Source organism: Leptonotus elevatus, chromosome 8, assembly GCF_054856555.1.
Source record: "Leptonotus elevatus isolate MCC_2025b chromosome 8, RoL_Lele_1.0, whole genome shotgun sequence".
NCBI classification, from domain to species: domain Eukaryota; kingdom Metazoa; phylum Chordata; class Actinopteri; order Syngnathiformes; family Syngnathidae; genus Leptonotus; species Leptonotus elevatus.
Genome location: NC_141246.1, coordinates 24001132 through 24013166, shown reverse-complemented (window position 1 = coordinate 24013166; position 12035 = coordinate 24001132). Strand labels below are relative to the sequence as shown.

The 12035-nt window shown below is 41.5% G+C and overlaps 1 protein-coding gene across 1 annotated transcript in view; it reads right to left on the bottom strand.

Moving 5' to 3' along the window:
- Positions 1–12035, bottom strand: part of sorcs3a (sortilin related VPS10 domain containing receptor 3a) — a 262848-nt gene that overhangs the window by 29533 nt on the left and 221280 nt on the right. Inside the window, exons 17-18 of the mRNA XM_086082047.1 lie at positions 6064–6177; positions 5494–5665 (exon numbers count right to left, since the gene is read on the bottom strand). Of these exons, the coding sequence (XP_085938173.1) occupies positions 5494–5665; positions 6064–6177 (286 nt within the window). The remainder of the gene's footprint in view (positions 1–5493; positions 5666–6063; positions 6178–12035) is intronic.

Sequence of the window (12035 nt, the reverse complement as noted above, 5' to 3'; positions counted from 1 at the left end):
ACTGGACTCTTTTTTTATTTTTTTTTATCATGATCTGTTTTTGTGGTTTGTATTTGTATTTGCTTTTGTCACATTGTCTTGTTTTCTTTTGGTTCATGTATTCTGTTGCTATTTTTTTGGTTAGTTTTTTTATTTTATTTGATTGTTTCCACCTGAGGGGCGGCACGGTGGCTGACTGGTTAGCACGTCCGCCTCCTAGTCCAGAGGACGTGAGATTGAGTCCGGGCTTTGGCCTTCCTGGGTGGAATTTGCATGTTCTCCCCGTGCTTGCGTGTGTTTTCTCCAGGTGCTCCGGTTTCCTCCCACATTCCAAAGACATGCATGGCAGGTTAATTGAACACTCTAAATTGTTCATAGGTGTGATTGTGAAGCCAGCTGGGATAGGCTCCAGTGCCCCCCGTGTCCCTTGTGAGGACAAGCGGTTAAGAAATTGGATGGATGGATGGATGGATGTTTCCACCTGTGCTCATCAATCTGGTCCCTCGTGTCTTCGGATATGCTCCCTCAGCTATTTATGTCTTATCCAGGTGCTCTTTGCTTGCACACAGTACTTGTATTTAGGCCCCGTCTTGATGACGTCTGGCAGTCTTTGTTCCTCAAACAAATCTCGTACACAGCATTTCAAGACTTGCGTGTGTCCAAAAGAAGACGCTGAGGACATTTAACGGCTGTAATGTATATGCCATGGATGGAGTGGCGCTGCTTCCATTGTTGAAGCGGCCGATCGGAGCTGTGGCCGTAAGGTGGTTGGTGTCTGTCGGGGCGGCAATCCTCGAACCCGCTGGTGGACACCAGCGGTAAGGAATGCCGTCAAGCTGAAGAAGGAGTCCTATTGGGCCTTTTTGGCCTGTGGGACTCCGCAGGCTGCTGACAGGTACCGGCTGGCCAAGCGGAATGCGGCTTCGGTGGTCGCTGAGGCAACAACTCGGACATGGGAGGAGTTCGGTGAGGCCATGGAGAACGACTTCTGGACGGCTTCGAGGAAATTCTGGTCCACCATCCGGCATCTCAGGAGAGGAAAGCAGTGCGCCATTAACACTGTGTATAGTGGAGATGGGGTGCTGTTGACCTCGACTTGGGACGTCGTGAATCGGTGGGGAGAATACTTCGAAGACCTCCTCAATTCCACCAACATGCCTTCCTTTGAGGAAGCAGGGTCTGGGGACTCTGAGGTGGGCCCCCCTATCTCTGGGGTCGAAGTCACTGAAGTGGTTGGAAAGCTTCTCGGTGGCAGGGCCTCGGGGGTGGATGAGGTTCGCCCGGAGTTCCTAAAGGCTCTGGATGTAGTGGGGCTGTCGTGGTTGACACGTCTCTACAACATCGCGTGGACATCAGGGACAGTGCCTCTGGATTGGCAAACCGGGGTGGTGGTTCCTCTTTTTAAGAAGGGGGACCGGAGGGTGTGTTCCGACTTTAGAGGGATCACACTCCTCAGCCTCCCAGGTAAGGCCTATTCGGGGGTGCTGCAGAGGAGGATCCGTCGGGAAGTTGAATCTTGGATTCAGGAGGAGCAGTGTGGTTTTCGTCCCGGCCGTGGAACAGTGGACCAGCTCTACACCCTCAGCAGGATCCTTGAGGGTGCGTGGGATTTCGCCCAACCAGTCCACATGTGCTTTGTGGACTTGAAGAAGGCGTTTGACCGTGTCCCTCGGGGAGTCCTGTGTGGGGTGCTCCGGGAGTATGGTGCACCGGGCCCCCTGATACGGGCTATTCGGTCCCTGTACGACCGATGTCAGAGTTTGGTCCGCATTGCCGGCAGTAAGTCGAATTTGTTTCCTGTGAGGGTCGGACTCCGCCAAGGTTGCCCTTTGTCACCGATTCTGTTCGTAACTTTTACGGACAGAATTTCTAGGCGCAGCCGGAGTGTTGAGGGGGTCCGGTTTGGTGGCCTCAACATTGCATCTCTGCTTTTTGCTGATGATGTGGTGCTGTTGGCTTCTTCAAGCCGTGATCTCCAGCGAGATGGAGCGGTTCGCAGCCGAGTGTGAAGCGGTTGGGATGAGGATCAGCACCTCCAAATCCGAGACCATGGTCCTCAGTCGGAAAAGGGTGGAGTGCCCTCTGCGGGTCGGGGATGAGGTCCTGCCCCAAGTGGAGGAGTTCAAGTATCTTGGGGTCTTGTTCACGAGTGAGGGTAGGTTAGAGCGGGAGATCGACAGACGGATCGGTGCAGCGTCTGCAGTGATGCGGACGCTGTATCGGTCCGCTGTGGTGAAGAAGGAGCTGAGCCGAAAGGCAAAGCTCTCGATTTACCGGTCGATCTATGTTCCTGCCCTCACCTATGGTCACGAGCTGTGGGTCGTGACCGAAAGAACAAGATCCCGGATACAAGCGGCTGAAATGAGTTTCCTCCGTAGGGTAGCCGGGCTCTCCCTTAGAGATAGGGTGAGAAGCTCGGTCAAGCGGAATTGAAGACGGAACGGAACGGAGTGGCGCTGTAGCGCAGCCACAGGGAGTTAACGGAAGGCGTAGAAAAATAATCAGCGAAGAAGACAAACACTTTTTTTTCTAACTTTATTGAAATCTACAGAACAAACATGGCTTTGCATGTATCAAAACAACATGAAAAAGACGAACACAGGAGAAGTGACAATGGCGGGTGATTCAAGTACAACACTGCTTATTGAACGTGGGAATAAAGAAGCAAAATATTTTGCTGCAAAAGCATAAGTAAGCTAAGAAGGCTGCGCAAAACGACTACGACACGACTATCCGCCATTGTTGTTGACAATCATGCGAGAATTGGCGCATACGTCATCAATCTGCGACAATGCGTCGTCATAGAGCTGCGACTATTACGTCATCATTCGATGAGTATCCTGCATATGGTGTCTCAACGGACGCGTACGGGGTACGTTTTGAAATCTTTCCACTCTGGAGTCAAGTTTAAAAAGTGATCGGTTTCAAGCTCTGAAAATGCGCCGTCATGTAGACGAACGGCTTAAACGGTAAGAAACTTGTGAGGATACATTGAAACTGGCTTTTGTGTGGACGGGGCCTTACTTTGCTGGTTTCTTTCTTGTCTTTGTCAGTTTAATGTGTCTGATGCTTCTGTTCCTGTCCATGGGAGTTTATTTTGGTAGTTCATGCAAAGTTTTGGTTGTTACGTTGAATGTCATTTTTGCACTTTCTCTAATAACCTTGTTTGCTTTTTTGAAATGATAAAATTATATATATATTTTTTTCTTCTTCTTTTTTTCTTTCATAACCCCTCAATGGCACTGATAGTTTTGATTACAATGGATTACATAATATGTAACATACATGGCAATTAACTCTTTGACTGCCAGACGTTTTCAGAAAAGGGATGCCGTCAGTGCCAGCCGATTTAAGCATTTTGACTGATCTTTCAAGGTCCACAGAAAATGTTCTGTTTGGACTATGGAAACACACATACTACCAAATGAAAGATTGAACTTTCATTTTTCATCAGAAAAAAAAGTTTGTTTCTACCTTATTCCGTTCTTTAGTAATCAACAATAGAAAATGGTTAGTTTCACCCGATTTCGCTTGTTTTGGACCAAAATACGGAGAAATCAAGCTTTTAGTGAAACGATATTATTTCATGCACTCTAGGGAATTTTACACTTCTTTTTGTCCATGAATGATGCCACAAACACCTAAATAGTGCTTTACTTCTATAAAATACTACCACCAAGAATGAAAAAGTGTTTTTTGATAGCAAAATACGTTTATTTACATTCAACGGTGTAACAATTTGACAACAATTTGGCAAACTATTTACAAATGTGTGCAACTGTGGTGCTATTTACAATTATGTGGATGTTTCAACGACAGTTTTTCTTTTTGTGAAACACTCCCCTGCGTGCAAGGAGACGCAACATGATTTGCACAACAGTTTCACTGCGATTGCCTCTTCGCGTGCAGAAGCTACACTTTCTTGCCGGCCGTTTTTTCCGGGGAATAGCAAGTATATACTGCAGTGTGTGTTGCCATAAAGTCTAATATCAGGATATTTGTTACGGTTACGTTATGGTGGTGTTACATCTGGCTTCCTCATGTCCTTCAGTTGCTATACCGGGTGGTAAAAGATGTTCTGATCCATCTTATCCACTCCATTCATGGTGGCATCGTAGTCCAGAACCAGTGTCTTCTCGGTGATCAGACTGTACCTGCTCCTCCGATGAATATGCATTGGACTCGGGGTACTCTTCATTGTCCGACCGAAAGTCCGCATGTGCAGCTCCGGCGTTAGCAGCGCTAGCCGGTGATGCTTTATGACGTGAGAATAAAGGCCGCGTCCAACTGTGGCGTCAACCTCGGGATTCACCATCATCATCGGGATTCACCATCATCATCATCATCAATGTGCATTGGTCGATGCTTTTCGACAACTCTCCTTCGCCCGATCGAATACCCGGTCGGTTGTGCTGCGCGTTTTCCGGCGTTAGCAGCGCTAGCCGCGCTAGCCGGTGAGGCTTACTACGTGATCATAACGGTCGCATCAAGGCTTCCAACTTTGGCGTCAAGCTCGGAGTCATCATCATCGTCGACATCAATGCGCTTTTTAGTATTGATCGATGCTTTCCGTCTTTGAAAAAAATGCTCAAGCATGAGCTGCTTGCAACCGGTTGCTTCATCAGCCATTGTATCATGATCAGCCATGTCTCCTCAACACTCTAGCTCCGCCTCACGTCTTCTACTGACGCCCACGGTGGGCGGCCCATTCAACCTTGTGCAAAGAGAGTCATCGCTGCCATCTAGGGGCCAAAACGAGTCATTTTACTAATTAGATCTGCTTTTTTTTTTTTTTTTTTTTTAAATATATATATATATATATATACATATATATACACATATATATATATATATATATATATATATATATATACATATATACACATACATACATACATATATATATATATATATATTTTTTTTTTGTGTGTGTGGGTGAGTATGTGTATGTGCGTGCGTGCGTGCGTGCGTGTGTGTATTTGTTAGCTCACCAGAAAACCTATTAGAAAAAAATCTCATACCGTTCACCTAAATCGAACACCAGGAGACCCGAGGGGACCGAAGAAAACCAAGGAAGGTGAAATCCAGCACCGACCAGACACCCCCCACCAGAACTCCTCCCCAGCCCAAGAAACATCCAGACCCCAACAAATCCAAAAAACATAAAATCAGGGAGGCCTCAAGAGACCAACGGAGAGACCGAGAAAAGGAAGGAAGGACAGACGAAGCCGCGTGAGATCCGCAGACACCAGCCTCCACCGATTCAATAACCTGAGGAGGATCTGCTTGATACTTTTCAGCACAGCTGCCCAAGGCTTTTCTCCACCCGTTTCCCAAAAAAAACAAAAAAAACATAGTGAACGTCTTTTAACGTCCTCGGCGCCCTTCCGTAGGTTTTTACTAAACGTTTTATAACGTTTATGGCGGTCAAAGAGTTAATGAATTAAAGACAGCTATGTCACTTGCTCTTTACCAGCTAAATCTCTGTGCTGTGTCAGGATCATGTGTTCTCACCTCATTTAGATGAACCAGGAAGGTAACATTAGTGCCCAGGTTAGCAGTCAGTTTACCATCTTTCGTGGTCAGCAAAAGTCCGCTTGGAGGTTTCTTGGGACATTGTTGCCTTCGTGCTGTATACATTTCTTTTACTCCCTTGGTGCAGTTATTTAACACCACTTTGCGGTACCTTAAAAAAACACACAAATTGAAAATTAAATTGTGTTTTTTTATTTTGACATGCGTGCAGGCAGTCTGTAAAAACATCAGCATTGTGCAAATTGGATTGAGGTATAATGTGTTTGTTACACTACTTAAATCTCAGAGGTTATAGTTATTTGTAAAAACAAAACAAAGCAGCATGTTTAAATGGAATATTATGTGTTGTTTCAAAAAATGTATTGCAGTAGTTGGCATGTGCATTTTAATTCCTTTGCCTGTTGTTTATACAAAAACAAAAGATAACAACATGCATTGTTCTTATGGTGTACAGTATGCTGTTTGGTGGAGTGCTGGTATTTAATGATCCTTTACGAGGTTCTACAAAAAGCTAGCAATATGTAGAAAGGATAGTCAGGCTGTTCTCACCCTGTGCTGTTGAGGTAGTTCTGACGAAGACTGCAACTTTTGGAAGTTGAGGAGGGATTAAACCAAAAGGAAGGCCTGCAGTTCCCATTGCCGCGGTGCTCATATCCATAGTCACTGCCAGACAACAAAGTGCATACACAAGAGACATAATCAGTATCAATTTGCACTAAATTGTAATCTGGTTTCTGTTTTGTAGCAATTGATGAGCACTCTTGAATAGACTCACACCATTATTAAGTATTGATTTGAGCTGCTGTTGACAAATATGAAGCCCAATATGTGGAACATTATGTAGGGACACACATCTGGAGAGGAGTATGTCTCATTACAATTATAATAATCTCTTACGTGCCAGTTGCAAATGATTTACATGCCACAAAGCAATCGGACAATTTACCTAACCAGATGACCATGCAATTGATTTAGTAATTACAACAAACAAAAACAAATATACCAAGGTAACAAGATTGTCAGGTCCATACCTTTAGCTTTGGTGCTACTCCACTGTAATAAAACCAACTACAAAGTCCTACCATAATTGCTTCATTAGAATACTTATTGCGTAAGCATCTTGCTTTATTGAAGCAAGACTGACAAGTGTCATAACATTACACCTGCACCTACAGTTTGCAGCTGCTGTGCATACTGTAGAGCCTTATTGGTAAAAGTTCTATTAACATCATTATTTAATATTCAAACATATTTGTGAATTCAGCTTTAAGCCAGATATGGCTCAAGCTGAAAAATAAACCTGGTTAAAGAGACTCATAAAATGAGAGTAATTGTCAATTTCAAAATAAATACTTGAAAAGACTCTCTCAATGAAGCTATTCCTAGTTAAAAATATTTATCTTAATAAAAGCATTTTCTGAAAATGTTATGTAGATATCAAATGATTACCGTATTGGTCAATACATGTTTGCTTTATGTAAACTAAGCATGTTGTATATATTAATTACAAATAATTAAGCTGTATAAACTACTTATAGCATACTGCGATACATTTTATTTGGAATGTTTTTAGAGGTTGTGCCCTAAAAAAATACAAACTTGTTTTTTTAGGCACACCTGATCTATCTATCTATCTATCTATCTATCTATCTATCTATCTATCTATCTATCTATCTATCTATCTATCTATCTATCTATCTATCTATCTTATCTATCTATCTATCTATCTATCTATCTATCTATCTATCTATCTATCTATCTATCTATCTATCTATCTATCTATCTATCTATCTATCTATCTATCTATCTATCTATCTATCTTTAAATAAAATGTATACTGCAAATAAATACTAAATACACATATGTACTATATGTGTTTCTGATCGACCTTGATAAATGGACCTTTGACTCAGTGAAAAATTTATTTGCAGCCCTTTAAGATTTGCATTTGATTCAAGAATGTAAAACAAACATATACTTCCAAACATAAAGACTATATAAACCATTTATATTTTAATTAACTAGGAACAAGAAAGACTGAAATTAAAATTATAAACTTGATTACAGTTGTCACCCAATACTGAAACATGTTCCCTGAGCAGGCAAGGTAAGAAATCTTTTGAATCTTTGGGCCGTTTTGCTGTGTGCTTAAGCCTCTTTAAGTCCTCCTCTCCGCCCTTGGCACTTTTTAGATTAGGAGCACTTTCAGGACTAAAATGATTTATGAATAGCTTTTATCAAGGATCAATTCAGAATTGTAGGCGTGCACCCCAAAAATCTTTAATCTGGCCTTTACCAATTGCATCACACGATTATTTATGAAGACAGGCCCATGAAATACAGTGTGGGAGCCTTTTTTCACTTGTCTAGTATGGGGGAAAAATACTGCATACAGCACTATATAAACAAGGTATTTAATGTTCAAACTGACAAATGTTAATGTTTCTTGCAAATATTCTCTCTATATATATTTTTAAATGTATGCCTGCAACAAGTTCCAAAAAAGCTAGGAGAGGGGCACCAAAAGACTGGCAAAGTTGAGCAATGCACAAAACAAACAAACAAACAAAAACGTTGGTTTCATTCCACAGGTTAAGGAAGGAAATGGGTGTGTCATAAATGGGTATAAAAGGAGCATCGCAGAAGGTCTTACGTACAACATACAAGGAATTCATAATACCATCAAAAGAGAATCTGGACAAACTCTGCATATAAGTGGCAAGGCTGAAAATCAATACTGAATGCCACTGACTTTTGATACCTCAGGCGGCACTGTATTAAAAGACAACATCATATTGGGCTTAGTTAACACAGTTCGTCGCTACATCTACAAATGCAAGTTACTGTAAAACCATTCAAAGAGAAAGCCATTAATGTATGTCAGCAACAACCAGAAACGCTACAAGCTTCTCTGGGCCAAGCGCATCTGAGATGGGGAAAACTGTACTGTTGTCTGATGAGTCCACATTTCAAATAGTTTTTGGAAATCATGAATGTTGTATCCTACCTCCCAAAAAGGAAGAGCACTATCTGGATTGTCATCTGTTCAAAGTTTAAAAGCCAGCATCTGTGATGGTTTGGAGGTGTATTAGTGCCCATGACATGCACCATTAATGCTTAACAGCCTAGGTTTTGTAGCAACATATGCTGTGATGTTTTTTAGGGACATCCCTGCTTATTCCAGCAAGACAATGCCAAGCCACTTGTTTCAACAGTGTGGCTCCGTTGTCATCGTCATATCTTGTTGCGCCAAAACGTCACCCATTGTAAGGCAATACTACTTTAATTCCATAAGGTCTTGATCAGTGCGATGAGGATCCAAATGGCAATCTCCAAGTCTGTGTTTCATTATTTTGTGTTTCTCCACATGGGCTGGTGTCAAGCCTCCATTTGTGAAGATTGTCTCTGGTTTTGCCTTGAAACCAATAGTACAGGGGTGCCCAAGTCGGGCCCTCGAGAGCCCCTATCCAGCCTGTTTTCCATGTTTTGCTCCTCCAACACACCTGTTTAAGATCAGAATCGTTATCCGGGTTCTGCAAAGCTCGCTAATGAGCTCATAATTTGATTCAGGTGTGATGGATTAGGGAGACCTGGGAAACAGGATGGATAGGGCACCTGGGCACCTCTGCTATTGCATGAGGTCAAAGACCAGTTAATTTTGTCTGCGTTTGCTTTGTTCACACCTGTCCAACGTAATCGTAAGGGAATGCAAAATAGAGTTTGATTAAATCAATCTAAAGGTAGTAGTAGTGGTAGCAAAATGAAGCATCATGAACCACTTGTGATGTATTTTTAGTCCTTTCGATGGTGCTTTTGGTTTAAAGATGCAGTGGAAATTTAGGGTGTACTCAGACCAGAAAAGTCCATTAGTCCGCTTGTTTGGTCCGGACCAAAAATTCTGACATGCACAATAGGTCCGGATCAGCATGGGAAACAAACACTGGTCCATTTAAAGCGGACCAAACAGTGCAGGTCTGAATACACCCTTAATCAATTTTAATTTCACTAGTCTTTATCTTTAAACCAAGAGAACCATCTAGATGAGTAAAAAACTATTGCACATGGTTAATGAAGCATCATTTTCTCATCACTACTTTCTAGTGCTGGGGTAGGCAACCCTGTTCCTCGAGAGCCACACTCTAACACAACATCAGGCTTCTCTATAGAGATTGCTGATCTGATCATTTGAATAACCTGTAATGGAGGAGGGATACATCTAAATCATGGAGGACTACCGCTCTCTAAGACCAGGGTTGCCTAATCCTGTTCTAGAGAGAAAGCACCTAGTCAAATGGGTGAGGTTTTCAGTAACCCGTTCCTGGGTAAGTAGAAGATTTGTTACATGAAATGAGTAAGTACGTTTGCAGTTACTAGTTATGGTATGACATGTTCACAATCATTAGGAATAGTGCTGATAGATAGAGCTCGAGGTTTGTTCTATATTTTAAATGTCAGCCACTGGGAAAATGGGTAGATGTTGGCATGTTTATATTCAGAATTTTTGTATTCTATTCTGATACTGTCACCATTATGTATTGGGAGTGTTGGCACCGAAGAACTCTCTCTGGACGTTTATGATAAGACTTGGACTTTATGGTGGGTTGTGTTGGATAGCATAGATGGGGTTTGTTTTTTCAGTTATTTTTTTTGGGGGGGGGGGTTGTATTCTTGTGATACCAACACAAATAAATTAGAAAGAAAGAAAGAAAGAAAGAAAGACAATTATATAATTAAAAAAATGACAAAAAAAAAACACACACACACACAAAGAAAGACCTAAGTTGGCCCAGAAATAATATAGGGCTGACTTAATGCTTAATGCTGATTAGTTTTTCCAGAAACTAATCAGTGCTCATTTTCTCACTACAAAAAAATATTTACACCACACTATAAGGCTGGTGTAGCCCTTGTCTGTGTTGGTATGAAACAAAAAGGAAAACCATTAAATATTTACATACAAATTGAAATTAACTTCCAAACGCCTTTCCCATCATTTAATTGGAACAATAACAAACATCACATTTTATTCTGACACTGGAGTCAGACATTATTAGCATGTTGTTGGAAACATTTTAAAATGTATCACATTATTTGAAAAACCCTAACCCTGTAAATATTGAGAGAGAAAAAAAGGCTGGAAATCAACTGCTCACTTTGTATTTAAGTGTGCTTTAATGACACTGAGTGTCGTTACTATTTATCAATACAAACAGTTTTCTTGCTTCATCTTGTAGTATTTGTTGCAGTATTTCCAGAGCTGCAACATACAAATATGACAGCATAGAACAGAACAGTTGACTGATCATCAAGTTCTATTGTCTTCTCTTTAATTGTACAGTTTTACACAGTTTTTAAAATCTACCTGGTCTTTAAAGCAAAATTCAGATTTCTGTCAAGTGCAGTCTGCCCCCAAAAAGTATTCCAACCGCCTTAATTTTCTTGTGATGTTGTAGCTGAGTGAACATCATATAAATTATAGGCCTTGATCAGAAAGGTGACCAGGAAGTTAATGGTCATTCTGGCTGAGGTTGAGTAGAGAGAATTTTTAGGACTTCTGATTGCTCTGATTAACAGCAGTTAAGATATTAAGGTCTTTATTTAATTTGTGCCAAACAGGCAATAGCGCTGTGCAATTCAGTTTGCACATTTGAACTCGGACGCGGAAACAAACGGGGAGGAGTAAATGCAAATTAAATAATTTTGCACACACAATGTGATTTATAAAACCGGAGACAAATTGTATTTGCTTCTGTGTCTTTAAATGCTAAACTTTACGCCTTCTGGAACCCCATCTAACTGCTGGCACAGGTAGTGTAACAAGATTTTGTTGAATTTGATCAAAGAGCAGGCAAAATGATTCTTAACTTCTCAGGCATGCGTGGTGTATGTCATGGTATTTCATTCATACTGTAAATATGACATCAGCATGCATCGTGCCCTCTGAATCATTGCAGGAATCAATTAATTGAACGCATCATTTTTATCACCTTTTATTTTATATTTCTTAAAATCATCTCACTGACTGGGGCACAGCTCTGGAGGGCAGGTTGTATGGGGGTTGTCACACAGATTGTACGTGTCGTACAATCTGTGTGGAAGGTGGTCTTCAAGTGCCAATTTACAGATCTCCCTAGTCAACTTTACATCATCCACCTGTGGAAGTCTGCTTGTAGTTCCTTATAAACATATTTTACGTGCCTCAAACAACCGCAAGACTCACGCAAATCAGCGTCATTTGCTGCCATGCCTCTCGCACATGGCATTTAACAGGAATGAGAGGAAGCAATTCGATTGACGGGTGAAACAAGTTGTCTCGTGCAAAATATCCTTTTTTAAATGTATATTATTATTATTATTATTATTATAAATTTGCCATGTCGCACATGTGTGCAAAACTACCAAAACTTAGCGTAGTCTGCTCCTGCACAGATTTACACAACATCTTGCGCAAGACTCGCACAGGGCACAAGAGTAGAGCCCTTAAATATAGTGCTTCTCAATGTGAGCTGAATATGATATAG